Source organism: Helianthus annuus, chromosome 15 (assembly GCF_002127325.2).
Source record: "Helianthus annuus cultivar XRQ/B chromosome 15, HanXRQr2.0-SUNRISE, whole genome shotgun sequence".
In the NCBI taxonomy this organism is placed as follows: Eukaryota; Viridiplantae; Streptophyta; class Magnoliopsida; order Asterales; family Asteraceae; genus Helianthus; species Helianthus annuus.
In genome coordinates, this window is record NC_035447.2 from 43,490,167 (window position 1) to 43,504,944 (window position 14,778).

Sequence of the window (14,778 nt, forward strand, 5' to 3'; positions counted from 1 at the left end):
TGATTATTGTGGTGGATGAGAGAGAGACAGGAGAGAGATGGTTGTTTGAGTATTTATTTTCAAAAAAAAAAAAAAAAAACTATCTGTATATATGTGTAGGTATTTTTTTATATATAATAATAATAAATATGGGGTAAGACTACCAAAATACCCTTACCTTTAACAGTCAAACAACCGTTGACTGACGGCAGGGGGTAATATTGCGACATAACATCAATGTTGGGGGGGGGGGATTGCAATTATTTCCAGGAAGGGGATCAGAGTGCCAATGAGCTTAAACCCCAGGGGGTAAAATTGCATTTTACTCTATAAAATTTTACTTTACGTTGTAGGTAACCCACTAACCCGCGTAGACAAAATCAATAAACAACCGCATGTGCAACGACACTTACCACGCTGACCTACCTTTTGTTACGATAAGTAGCAACCTCGCAGCTAACTCTAACTAACAGTTCTGTTTCGGACAACTGTCGTGAGTGGCGGATCTAGAGAAAAAGAAAAATTCGGGGGCATCCTTAACTTTTTTCTTACCGTACATCATACAATGTAAACGGAAAAAAAATTACTTAACATTTATAAAAAAAGAATTTACTGAGGTGTTGAGCTTATAAAAACATTTTGTTCTTTTAGCTGTTGAGCTTATAATAAATTTTGTTTTTTAAACTGGTATTCTAAAGGATTCGACCAATTGTATTTTACTTTTTATCATAACATCAAAAATATCTTGATGTGTAAAAATTCTTCAATAGTGCATCTGTGTAAAAGAACCGTTAAGTTACTAAAAAATAAACTAAATAAAAAGAAAATCAAACAAAAATTTTAATAACTTCTGTGTTAAGTTAAAAATACTATTAATAAATATTAGGTAAATAATTGTAAGCAAGAAAACATCAATCTTTTACTTAGTACTGTAAAAATCGTGATTAGGTAGCGACTAGTCCATTAATCGTTAGTCGGCCAGTAATTGAGTAATTTTTCATTAATCAGTCCATTAATCGCTAGTCGGGCCTAGTCGACCAGCCAAAAATTGGCGATTCCGGCTAGATTCCGGGAAAAAACCTGTATATTCCGGCCAAAACCTTTAAATTCCGGCCAGTTTCCAATAAAACAATGTGAATTCCAACAATTAATCTTGTATACTTAAAAAAATGAGTTGACTAAGAGTTAAATCCTAACTACTTAAAATATTGACCCATAAAAATGTGTATGTGTATACATAAAACTGAAAATTACATATAAAAAACCCAATCCGATTAATCACGAGTAGTCGTTAGTCCCCACCTCATTGGTCAACTAGTGAATTCTCCAACCTTGCTTTTACTACACCTGTGATTTGCGTTAACTTTTCCTTTTCCAAATACATGAAAAACTCAAATAAATGTTTGTCATATGCATATACGCTCTTTTGCAAACGACTGATACTAAATGCACCCTCGCTATTTACTTCTTACACATCTTATCTCATAAATTTAGGTGTGGGACCCATCATCTTTCCACTCACAAGAGGGGGTGTAGCAAGTAATACGGGGTGTATTTAGACACACCCCCATGAAAAACTCAAATAAATGTTTCTCAAGCTCTTGAGTGTGGGGTCGTTCCGTTTCGGGACGTCGGGGTTTGGGTGCACCACCCCCTCTGGCTCTGCATGTCGTCATTGTCGACTTCCTACCGTTCTAGACGGCCACATTCAAATCCTTAATTTCCAGAGAGATTCTTTCTTCTCCGACGAAATCCTTATTTTTCCGGTGAACTTTTTTTTCCGATTTGCTTTGATCTTTCAGATCTGCTCTTCATCTTCTCCGAATCAAAGTTCCGATCTCACGGGTTTTCACTTTTGCAACCCAAATCATACGAATCGAATCACTCGTAGTAGTCCAATCAGAACAATCTTACACTCAGACCTTTGTCGCCTGATATATGGATTCAAATCTGCATTTGATCAAAGAACAAGAGTTTTGTACTCTCTCAATCAATTCACAGTGCTTCGTATGGTGCTTAGGGGGTGTTTGGTGTTGCGTTTTCAAAATATATTATGTGTTTTCAAAATAAATTTTGCATTTTCAAAACTGCTTTTTGAAAAAGCATGCAGGTACATGCTTCTCCAAAACTGCGTTTTGAAGGCAAATAATCATTTTTTTCATCAAAACACTTTTTTAGATTATTTATGTTTTACAAACGTAATAATCAAATAATCACTTCAAAACATAATCCCAAACTCTCTTAACAATGGATTCATGGTGGTTTATAATTTATATAATAGTTCATACGGTACTTCGAATTCTAGGGTTTCATTAAATAGAAATGGATGTGTTTCAGATGTATCTAAATTTCATGCGTATGGATTTTTTTAGACAAATGGGGATGATGGTGACCTACCTTTATTATTTTTATAAAAAAAACCAAAACAATAGAAAAATAAGGGAAGTTCCATCCTTGACACCCTTGTTCCATTCTTTGAGGAGCATCCCCTTACTTGGTGACGTGGTCCAGCCTTAGAGATGCATTCCCTTGCTTGCAACCGTTAAACGGACCAAAACCTCGGAGACTCGAAGTTATTGTGCGGGGAGCTCGGACGCATGTTTTCAGATAAATATAAACGACTAGCCTGAATTTTCCCACGGAAAAGGACACAACCAAAAGGTCGGCAGCTGCGCAAAACAAGTCTCATCAGGGGGTAGTTCGAAAATGGACGATTTGATGGCTCATTTCAAAGCATACACCGAGGTCACAACCGAAAAGGTAAAAGTAAAGAAATGCGAAGTTGATGAAAGGCTTAACCTGAAAGAAAAGACGGCAAAAAGAGAGGATTGGAAGATCATGACAACCGATATCAACACGTATCCGAAAGCAGGTCGCGACATTTTTAAGAAAATGAAGGAAAAAATTAAAAAAAAGGGAGTTCATAGGTTTTTAAATTTAAGCAACCTAGTCTTTTTTTAAGTTAGGATTTTTTTATTAGTTTATGTTTTTAATTATCAAGTAATGTAATGTTTTTTTAAAGTTATCTAATGTATTTTTTAAGTTATGTATTTTTTTAATTATTAAGTTATTTAATTTTGAAAAAATCTTACTAATCTAATCTAATCTAATACTAATGAAAGAGTGTAAATAATGTCACATGACATCTAATATTAAGAAATGATTATAAATAATGCCACATGGCATTTGTTCCTTTAATCTTACAATTCTTTTTTAATTTAATTTATAAATATCACTTAGACTTATCTTAAACCCTATTATATTATAATAATTTTTTAAAAAAATATCATCAAATCTCTTCTCCTAATATTCATATTATATATAAATATCTCCATTAAATACATATTATGAACATATATATTATTTGTTTGTTTTATTCGTATACTCAAAATATTTAAGCTTTTCGCAATGAATAACGAAATATTCCGAATTAGTATTAACAATATATATATATATAAGAATTATGCATCATAACCATTAATAATCTTTTAGAACCTAAGATATTGAAAAAAATAACCTAAATAAATATATAATTTTATTTGTCATCATAATTAAATGTATATCTATCTATCTATACTATTATAAAAAGGAGAAGTGATGTACAAGATGGTAATTTTGACACACGTATCAATTTTAAAGAATATGTACAACAAAGATAAAGCAGACAAATTGAGACAATCTCCATATTTTAAGACGCTAGATGGGGTAATCCAGACAATTCCTTTTTCTCTTTCATGAACACTCAATTCCTTAAACCTCCTATTGAATGTTGCGGCCGATCGTTTTCATCCGACCCCTGATAAGAAAAGTGTTACAATGAAAAGAGATGCTTTATATGCAGTTCCACAGAAGGGAAGGGAGGCGGAGCCGATGTGTCCAGCAACTGCGGTGAAGCGAGCTAGGGCTTCTAACGACAAAAAGGGTATGATTTTTTTTTTCAGTTCATGTATAATCTTGTATTAATATGAGTATATAGTTAATTACCAAGGTTCTTTTTGCAGTTGACTAAACGTTCTTATCGCCGTTGTTGTTACAGATCGAAGAATTCGAGTTCTCAAACAAGGCGGTTCAGCAAATGGAGCTTCTTGTTTTAACCACATTGGATGGGAGAATGTGTTCAATTACTCCATTTCGTTTTATCGGTTGGTTTTGTTCATTTTGATCATCTTTTTGTTTTTAATGTTGATCGTGTTTGTGTAATTGTATGTGGGGTTGAATCTTTTTTACTGGGGTTGTTTAAATTTTTGAAATTTATTGATTTTGTTTGTGTAGGGTTTGTAATGATCAGGTTAAAGATTTGGGTATTGGGGGTGAAAAGTTGTAGTTTTGTTGATTTTGATCATGTGTTGGGTTTAGTTTTTGCTTTTGTTGACTTTTTGACTTGTTAACCACCCCTAAAGATGAGGGTTTTGATGATGATTTTGTTTTTGGGATTTGCAGGGCTGCTGCAACTTCACTGGCAGGCATGCTGATGGTTCATTGCCAGTTGAAGATTTTAATCTTGAGTTGGAGAATCAAAGCGGAGAGAAGGTGAAGTTGGGAACCAAAGACGATCAACGGTATAATTAATCATTAAATCTTTAATTAGCTTATCAAATTAAGGAGGTACGTGTTTTTATCAAGTCTAAAATGAACGATAAATTGTAGTGCACTAATGATGGGACTTATGTTTCATGGAAAAGCAAAACGAACTTTTATTTTATTGTGTTAATTGTGCTTTATTGTTTTTTGATCGTGTTAAACTTGTTATGTCATTCATGATTATTGAACTGCTTATATTTAATTGCCTTAAACGTGTCATGTCGTGTCATTGAACATGTTACCTTCAGGTTAAACGTGTCGTGTTGTGCCTGCACTGTTTAACATAACACTACAAGTTTTTTAGCTCTATAGTTGATAATGATAATTGATCATTACAGTTTACCTCATGGTTGTTTGTTACTTATTAGGTTGATCTTTACTTTGGATGGATTGATGGTGGTGGATTTTGTAGTCAAACAAATGTACTAGAGTCTCTTTACTCAATTTTCTCACTTGTTGACAAGTCAATTCAAATGAGCAACAAATTCAGCCTGAATTCTTCCAAGATCTTAGGAATGCAACTCTCTATTTGATTTATAAATTTGGTCATAATATTAAGGAAGATGTTAAAATTCTTGCTAGCCAGAACTTGGACAAGGTGAAACGTTTATTACAATGGGGCGAAAGCAACGATGTTAATTCTAGACTTGCTATAGCCTATAAGTTCAGTATATTGCTACGGAAAAAAATGTTACAAAATGATTTTTTATAATTATTGTAACTTTATTTGAATTCATGTCAATGCAGATGTTGGGAAGGGAGCTATAGCAAGTGAGATCTTGCTTTAGAAATCTCTGTGTCTGTCATCATTTTAGAGGACATTGTACATAAAACAAGTATGGTACGTTAAAGTTATTTAGGTATTCAAGATTTTTTTATTTAAGTAAAATTGTTGTTACACTAATTAGTATATTAAGCATATGCATTTTTTTTGCATTTTTCGGTATTGGAAAAAGTAGAGGGCATTTTCGAGACTATGGGGTGTGGAGGAGGGCAGTCCTCAAAGGATGCTCCGCCACGTAGGCGTCCACGTAAGCGGGTGTGAGGATGGGGGGATGGACCTAGGGTGTGGGGGATGAGCCTCATATATATATGTATGTATGTTGTATGTATATGTGTGCGTGTATAATGAAGAAGGGAGAGAGAAGAGGCACAACAAGAACGGGGATCAGGCGACATTGAGGACGGGGACGGCCCTAGGGGGCGGTGTGACGGGGCGTCGCCGGCCCTAGGCCGCTCCCCACACCGAACAGTCTGAGACAATGGTATTGGTGTGGAGTATGAAGGAAAAAACATGATATCAACTTGAGATTTAAGGCATACTTTGATTCTTTGCCATAAATATTTGATACAGGTAGTTATCTAAATAAATTCAGTATTTTTCTTTATATCTTACATTTATTTATTTTGTCCTTTTATTAATATTTCATTGTATTTTTATCACATGATTAAGCTTTGGAATTGAAGCAATCATGGCTTTAGATCCAAGGAACACTCTTGCTATAAGAGATGGTTTAAGCAAAGGAGGTAATGGTTTTTGATCCTTTCAAAGAAACGATATTTGGATTTCTAATGGTTTTAAAAAATCTTGTCATTTTTACTTAATGGACAACAAAATGGGCCCATCATCTTGATTCTGTTTAGTCCTATTTTATATTTTCAGCACCTGCAATCAAAAGATTTTTTTGGACATCTTATTGCAGCTGGCGCCAGACTTACGCTACGGAAATTCCTTTCGGACCTATAGATTATTTGCTGGGGTGTGAATGAGGTGTTCAACCATATTTTCAAGGGGTGAGGTCGGTTTTTTTTTTCAGTCTCCTTACATAATTTTAAGAATGGGTCAGATGTGTGTAGGTGGCGGGGAGATAACAACGGTGTCTCTACGGTAGCGTCAGTTAAAAAATGATTACATAACCCTGACCCGGTTCAGAGTAATAAAATTCTGGAATTGAGCTGGTGGGTTCCGCTGAAGATAAAATACATTTGGATGGAGAACTATTCTTTGTCGCCTCCCCACCTCAGACGCCTTGATCTGTATACATGATATATAAAGATATGCATTTGTTTTTGGTTTTACAGTTACGTTGATATTAATTTACAACTAGGTAGACTAACTATATTTCAGTTGACTATATTTCAGTGGGGACTGGAGAGGAGAGGAGCCACAGGATGGGGCGGGGTCGAACATGGACAGCTTGAAGTCTGCAATCTCCTTATATAATTTTAAGAACGGGTCAGATGTGTGCAGGTGATGGGGAGATAACAATGGTGTCTTTACGGTAGCGTCAGTTAAAAAATGCTTACATAACCCTGACCCGGTTCAGAGTAATAAAATTCTGGAATGGAGCTCGTGGGTTCCGCAACCCGCTGAAGATAAATACATTTGGATGGAGAACTATTCTTTGTTGCCTCCCCACCTCAGACGCCTTGATAAAAAGAAATATTATTCATGGGCCTTTAGCTTGTTATTTGTGTTGGTCGGAAGAGGAAACCGTGGATCACCTATTCACGGGTTGTTTGCTTGCGACTTTACCCAAATATACGCCTTCTCGACAAGCGATCTGCTGCAAGTTCAAAAGTACATTCCGGGGAGCGAGACGAAAAAAAAGATGGTGCATGCGGTGATTTTAATTAGCTGCTGGAGTCATTGGAGACCTCGGAATAAGTATGTTTTCGCTAACGAACCTGTGGCGGTAAGTAACTTTATTGGCGAAGTAAAATCGTTGGGTTTCTTGTGGGTGAAAAGTAGAGCTAAGGGGTGACATTGTATTGGGATGGATGGAAAAAATTCAATATGTAATCTGGTTCTTTTTCTGTTCTATTGTTCCTGCTCCCTAGCTCCTTGCTAGGGGGTTTTCGGTGTTGTGGTTATTGAAAGTTGCCGTTCGAAAAAGAAAAAAAGTAGACCAACTATATCGCTACTACCTTTTTTCCAACTGTTTTAACTGTAACATGCATGTGAAACTCCCTTTAATATTGGTATTTATGTAGCTTTAATTCACTTCTCAAAGTCCAACGTGGGCTAAAAAACATAAGGAACCCGCGGCAACGCGCGGGCATTCCCACTAGTCTTATAAATTATAATTTTCGTAAGATTATCCAATCATGTAACAATATTAATCAAAAGTAATATTTATTTAGAGGTCTAAAGCACTTAGATAAGAAAATTATTTTAATTCTTATATTTACGATTAATCGTCTAGAATTATTATCGGTCTACAATTTCATGGAATAAGCTTGGAATATATTTATAGATTTAAATATGTACTTTAAATCACTATAGTTTGAAGTATGTCATAAAAATAATTTACTTATGTAAATTTGTGCACACCTTATTCTAAAATTACATAATTCTATCTTTTAATCCGTGTATTACACGGGGTCTATAATCTAGTAATATAATAAACAAAACCTTTGGAAGGACATGTGTCTTACGTTGAGGGCATCAAATCGTTATTTTCCCGCCCATAGTTGCGGATCACCATTTGGGTCGTTCGCGGATAGTTGTCACACCCTGACTTCTGCGGAAGCGTGATTTGGTGTGACTTGCTTAATATCATTGCATTCAACCATAACAAACATCTATATGATAAAACCATGATGCCATCCATAAATTAAGTTTCAAAACATTACAATCGTCATTGTTTAACCACAAAACAAGACTTCAATTTCAAGGTACAATACCAACCAGTTTTAGATCCATAAGGACTTCACAAGAGACACTAACAAACTAGGCTTCGAGCCATGTATCTTATCCAAGATAATATACATAACCCAAACCCTTCGACTTCGGATGACACCTTTTATTAGAGACATGACTTGTAAACTTCAACGCCCGCCAGATCCATTCTTAATTTCCTGAAATACATGTAGTTTGAAAACATCAACAAAAGTGAGCGAGTTCATGTGATTTGTATGTGTGCATGAATCATCCTTGAAAACATTTGTAAGTATGTATGTATTTGTAAACTGGTATGAAGCAACAAGGAAACAGATCAATTAATGTGTAGCTAATACATTAATATAGGTGACATGGCATACGAAGCACTCAACCCTGTATGCGTATTTCGTACAGGCCCTCCGGCGGAACGACATAGTCACCACATGCGGCCAACTCGCAGGCCCATGGGTGGGGCTCGCAACACCCAATAGATCTATCACTCATGCCCCTCGGTCCTTATACAAGGATTAATGGTCTTAAGTTAATCGCTTACCCATTCACATGATCTAGCAGTTAATTCCTTAGCTAACCATACCATTTGTAATCATTGAAACATTTGTAACATGTATTTCACCCCCGAAGTTGTAAAACTGAAAACAGTTAAAAGAAAAGGGGGACATGAACTCACAGCTTTGCGTTCTTCGAATCCAATGTAACTCAAAGCTTCCTCTAGAACGCACGACTACCTACATGCGTACTACGGTTCATTAGACGGGTGGGTCGTGCCTTGACCTCGGTCTTATTTAGTATTTTTGAGTTACGTTTCTTTGTGTCGTCAATATTATTCCAAGTATATAATTATTTGACAAAATAATAAATATTTTAACTTAAATTATATTTATTAAATTTGGAATAATTGTTAAAAATAATATATTTTAACTTGACACATATGTGTATTTGTACATGTATAACCTTCCCAAGGATGAGTGTATTCGTATTCGTATTCGTATTCTTATACTTGTATATTTTTGTCATGTATTGGTGTCGTACTCCGGAGTGTATTTATACGTACGGGAATACGTATTTTTATTGTGTTTATTAAGTATCCTTATACTTCATTTTTATATTGACTTTTCCGGAATAATACCTTTAATAAAAATACATCAATATATATATTTCCAAAATATATATTTTAAGAAGTATTACTTAGAAAAATTATTTATAATTTTTCTCTTGGCAAAAATATTTATAAATTTCATACAAGTCTCAAAAATTAATATGTTTTCAAGTCTAACTTAGAAATATATATAAATCCATCTTTCGTCCAAAAATAATATATTCAAAGTTTATTTAAGAAAATATATTTTCTTTCAAAAATAATGTATTTTCTAATAATTACAAGAAAAATATATTTTTACTTGCTCAAAAATAATACATTTCCTTCTTGTCAAAAATATGATAAATTTTGTAGTAATTATAAAAGTCCCATTTTCATTCTTTTGGTGTCCAAAATACCAATTACCAAAATATGCTTGTAAATAATTTTCCGGAATATTTTGTGAGTTATATTCCTTTGTTCGGTTTGTCCAATATTTTGGGTATAATTTATATACTCATATTCTTGGAATTTTGGTAATATTTTGGATTGTAATTTCTTGGTATTTTGGTGAGTTATATTATTTCAAGTCCTAAAATAATATAACTAATACACATAGTATACAAATAATCACACACATGGTGACTTCTAAATATATATTTCCTAATTACATATTTAGTCACTTTTATTTATAAAAACCAACCTCCAATATTTGTAATTTTTGTAACAAAAATTTATAGCAAACTTTATGTGAAAATCCATGGTTTGAAATACACTTGTAAATATTTGTTTAAAAATATTTTTCTAAGTGTTTAATTTTTAGAAAAATTTTGCCATAGTTTCCCTTAAAAATAGAGGTTTCCATACCTTCAAGGCATATCATTTTCTTTTTGTAAATCAACACAATCAATTCACCATCAACAATAAACAATCTACACTTACCGATTTTGCCAAAATCAAGCATAAACTACCACTTCATGAACTTGAAAACTTGTAAAAGTTTGTAGTAACTTACTAGTGTATTTAGTAAGTCTTGTTACCCTTTAAAGTGCGGTTGGTTCTTTCAAAACATCAATTTTTAAAGAATTTAGATCTTTACAACTTACAATCTTATTTTCTAAAAATGTTTCTTCATGGATTTTTCTTGTTACACATATAGTTCTACACTTTATTAACCACCAAAAAGGAGGTTTATTTATTTAAGAACCAATATTTAGTAAAACTTGTATTTTTAACTTGGGTTCTTGGAAAATCACTGTTGAAATCTTAGATTTACAAGATTTACAACTTACTTTAGTCTTCATTTTACAAGAACACAACATATTCATTCAAGTTCATGTTTCTCATGAGGATGATCTATGATCCTACAACATTTTCATCCTCTCATCTTGCTAGATTATGTTTTTAATCATGATCATGATCTAGCAAGATCATATGATGATCAACATCAAATACATGAATAAACAACAATCATCAAGCATAACAACATATAAACAACATAGTTTCTTCATGATTTAAGCTTATGTTCAAGTTTCATTCTTGTGATTCTTAGTGTTCTTCAAGTTTATCATTATGTATCATCTTTTAACCACTTGAAATAAATGTAAAATGAAAGGATTAGTGTTCTTACCACTAGCTTAAGGCTAGGGATGATCAAGAGAAGTAATGAAGTGGATAAAAGCAAATGGTGAAGGTCCTTCAACTCTTCAAGCTCCAAGCTCCAAGCTCCAAGCTCCCTTACTTAGCAAGAGACACCTTGTGAACACCTTAGAATGCATGAAGTTGAAGTGAAAATGGAGATGGTGTAGTGGTGATGTGTGGCCATAAGCTATGGGGTGAAGAGGGAGGTTTTCTTGTGTTGAGGAAGATGATTAGAAATGTGGTTAGAACTTGGGGGTAATTATAGAAATCTTCCAACATGATTTAGACCAATGGTTCTTATGCTTACAAAAGATGGAGACAAGATCCAATAATTAAATCAACTAAAATCTTCATGTGGGGGCTACTAGAACCCGCCAATAGGTGGGGGGGGGGGTCTAGACTAGGTTTCCAACCAATTAGTTAGTTTATGTTTGGATTTCAAGTATCTAGTTAGGGGTTTAATAACTAGATATTTATTTAGTATGTTGTGATGTTTGAGGACCATAACTAGCTTAGAAATGTTAAAACAGTGCTTCTAGTGAAAATTTGGTGTTTTGGGTAGTGTCCGTTTGTTCGGTTGGTTACCGGTTCGTTAAGGTGCTAGACTATGCAGTTTAGTGTGCTTTATGTTACCTTTTGTGACATTTTTGATTCCCGACACTTAGGAAAGTATTCAGGACCATTTAACCATATTTCTGCATGACATTAAGTTGTTTAAATGTTGAATTTTGCTGAATTCTGCAGAATTCTGCAGTTTATGTGAGTTTTAGGCACTTTCCGGCACTTAAACTATCACTAGGAAGGCGGTTTTATGATCCTTACTTTCCTACACACTATACTAGTGTAACTCTTGGTTTCTGGCCCATTCTGTATCTCAATACCATGTTTGTCTATATACTGAACTCCGTCAGCATTTTTCTGATTTGTCTGATAACTGTGCTAGCTGTATTTCGTGCATCATTTGAATCAATAAAGTTTGCATGCAATAATGGTATGTCATTTGCAATATATGATGCACATGTATGTATATGGAAATAATCAGAAAGCAATTCAAATCATTAATTGTAATTCAGCACAGTCATTAAGCACTAATCATTGTTTAATAATTGTACGGATGCATGCAAATTTGACAGTTGTCACAATATTACCCGATCCGCCAGTGTAAATTAGATTACCCTGTACTCTAAATATCGGCGTCATATTTTCTTTCAATTCTTACGACTCCATCAGAAACCCTAATTCGCCTCATCAATGGATTATATGCATCTTCTGATTTCTAGTCTTCTACTAACCTAATCTGCAATCTCAGTAACTTTATAATTTTTCGTGAATTTGTTTTCTTTATTTTGATATCTGTAATCCTACTCATTCATGTCTTGAACGATTAGGGTTTTACTTTCTCTCTTCAATCGGTTGTTGCAAGATGGTAGGCTATTGTTTTCATTAGTTTTCCATGTGGGTTTGTGTTGTTTTCATTCGTTTTCCCACACTGACCAAGAGTGAATTTGTGGACCGCCTTTCTTTCTGTTCATGAAAGGAATAGGTAGACAAATCGTTTAGCTTAATTCTTTTAAGATAGTCGTACACGATACAACTGAGATTGCAGATTACACTTTGGTGTGGAGCTAGGCCTTATCACTACGAGCCCCTCATAACCCGACAATTCTTCATACGTACGTTGTTTCCCATGAGAAAGTTTCAATGCTTTTGCATCTTGTATTGTAGTAATTTAACAAATTACTACACATTTTTTATTATAAAAAATATGCTGTCTTTTTAAATATCTTAGTTTTTTCTAAACAAGATGTAGAGATTCAAGATGGGGTGTTCCTTTTATCGGTGGAGCGTAAGTTAACTTCAAACTTTACTTGACAAATCTTGAATCTTTAAAAATTAGGTGTGTGATTTTTTGCACGACACAAATCTAACAAGAAATCCGGGGGTTTGGGTTTCGGCTATATGGGTTCGGGTTATATTATGAATGTTAATAACTTAATATGATGCTAACAGGTACATTTTTATTATAATTATATTTATCTAATGATCATAGTGACATAATGATCTATAGTATGTTTACTTTGAATCATTAATAACTTTGGTCTTGGTCGAAAATAGTTCTTATGATGATGTTGATTCTGTAACACAGTGGTCATTGGTGGTGTGGCTATATTCGAATGGTGGTTGCTACGTCGGAAGCATGATTATCATATATATAAATTATTAGCATTTTGTTGAACATTAGTTCTAACTTTGAGGTTGATCTTTACGTGAAACGGGTTTTCAATACATATATGATTATGTGAGGGTGGTTAAAAAGTAGGGATGCTACTACGGTGTGACACCGTGATCGAGCTCGATAATGTGGGGATCATGTATTTCATCAACCAATGTAAGTTTACCCATAGGTAGTGAGCAAGTTTTCCTTGACCTGGATATTAATGCTTATGTTGCATTATGGAGATCCAAATCTTACCTTTTGATGTGTTTCTTACAACATATGATATACCTTTCATTGATCAGGACTTTATTTTCCAGTATACTTATGCATTGGAGCATTTTCAACAAAATATCTCAATAATATTAAAATATGCCATGCTTGAGATTTTTGTCACTAAATAGATTCACATTTTAGTAATTGTGTAGACTTTGACTTTAAAGGTCAATCAAGCTACTTTTTAGATACAAATACGATATGAATTTGTTAGATATCAGTTTGTACTCATGCATCCCAAAATAGGGTCCGCATACAGTTTTTGTTAAGATGCTGTCAGATAGGAGGGTAAAGTGGATTGGGTAACGGGTTAAACGGGTTTGTGCTACAACAAGTTGCTTTAGCGGAATATTTTTAAAAGTTCTTTTAGACTGTGAATCAATATGCAAACCATTCTATTTCAAATTTACATGTAGTGGAGTTATTAGTTCTGTTGGTGTTAGTAATCTTTATCTAGGACATGAATCATGAATCAATAAACTAATGTCTTCATTCGTTCTTTATTTTCTCTTTATTATTTTGCTATCTTTCATTCTACACATTCATCTATTGAACATCTCTTCAATCGGTTGTTGCAAGATGGTAGGCTATTGTTTTCATTCGTTTTCCATGTGGGTTTATGTTGTTTGACGAATACCAAAATGTTATGCTTGAGTTTTGTAGGGTTGGTGTTTATTTTTCTCAGATTCTATTTGTTTTATCTAGATGCTTTTATGATTTGATTTTTTTGGGGCTGTTTTGTTTTTAGGCTTTGCAAAATCATAAAAAATCAATAGGTGCTAGGATTTTAAGTAGTGAAATTATGTCTGATTCAAGTAGCAACGAACACTCTAATCTTCATTACAAGGTTATACATTCAAATTTCTTCGACCTAAATCTAATTTTATGTATTGATTGAAGATGTGAACAAAGAAAACTATGTTGCTGCTTTTGGAGATGATATAGCATCAAGTGTATTTCTACTTAATTTGAAAGAGAAATTTATGCGGTATGAATTTTTGAGGCTTTGTTGTTTTTTTAACATTTGGAAACAATTTGATTAACATACGAGAGTGTGGTATTTACAGTTGCAAGCGTACGGATTGGATGCAAACTTTGTAACTAAAGCCATCTTGTACGGTATCGAGTTATTATCAATATTGTTTTCAGAATTGTTACTAAATTGGACTAATCACTTGGTAACTAAACGTTTTGTAAAAACGGTGAACTCGCCAGCGTTGTGCTGATACACTTGTTGCATTCTCGCAGGTCGTTAGATTCTTTGGACAAGGAACTTGCTGTCTGGGATTGCTGGAGAAGTCATGGGTCGAGCCTTTTGGAAACATG

General features: G+C 33.9%; 1 protein-coding gene and 1 long non-coding RNA gene across 5 annotated transcripts; both read left to right on the top strand.

The window, feature by feature from the left end:
- Positions 1-3,641: 3,641 nt before the first annotated feature.
- Positions 3,642-5,503, top strand: LOC110870907. 3 transcript variants are annotated; one of them, XR_002553338.2, is made up of 5 exons: positions 3,642-3,684; positions 3,821-3,901; positions 4,016-4,121; positions 4,420-4,538; positions 4,929-5,056. XR_002553338.2 is itself a non-coding variant. In XM_035984536.1 (4 exons), exons 1-3 carry the CDS (start codon positions 3,796-3,798, stop codon positions 4,511-4,513), a joined length of 306 nt encoding a protein of 101 aa, XP_035840429.1. In that variant the 5' UTR covers positions 3,711-3,795; the 3' UTR covers positions 4,514-4,538; positions 5,308-5,503. The 3 variants fall into 3 exon arrangements, 2 of the variants coding, with proteins under 2 accessions (XP_035840429.1, XP_021975669.1); XM_035984536.1 differs by lacking the exons at positions 3,642-3,684; positions 4,929-5,056 and adding an exon at positions 5,308-5,503 and having other exon boundaries at positions 3,711-3,901; XM_022119977.2 differs by lacking the exon at positions 3,642-3,684 and having other exon boundaries at positions 3,711-3,901.
- A 173-nt stretch (positions 5,504-5,676) lies between these two features.
- LOC110872295 lies at positions 5,677-7,487 on the top strand. Of its 2 annotated transcripts, none has more exons than XR_004881934.1 (4): positions 5,677-5,914; positions 6,014-6,087; positions 6,264-6,354; positions 6,408-7,487. It is a non-coding gene; the product is annotated as an uncharacterized LOC110872295 (long non-coding RNA). The 2 variants fall into 2 exon arrangements; XR_002554360.2 differs by having other exon boundaries at positions 5,678-5,914; positions 6,418-7,487.
- Positions 7,488-14,778: the final 7,291 nt, after the last annotated feature.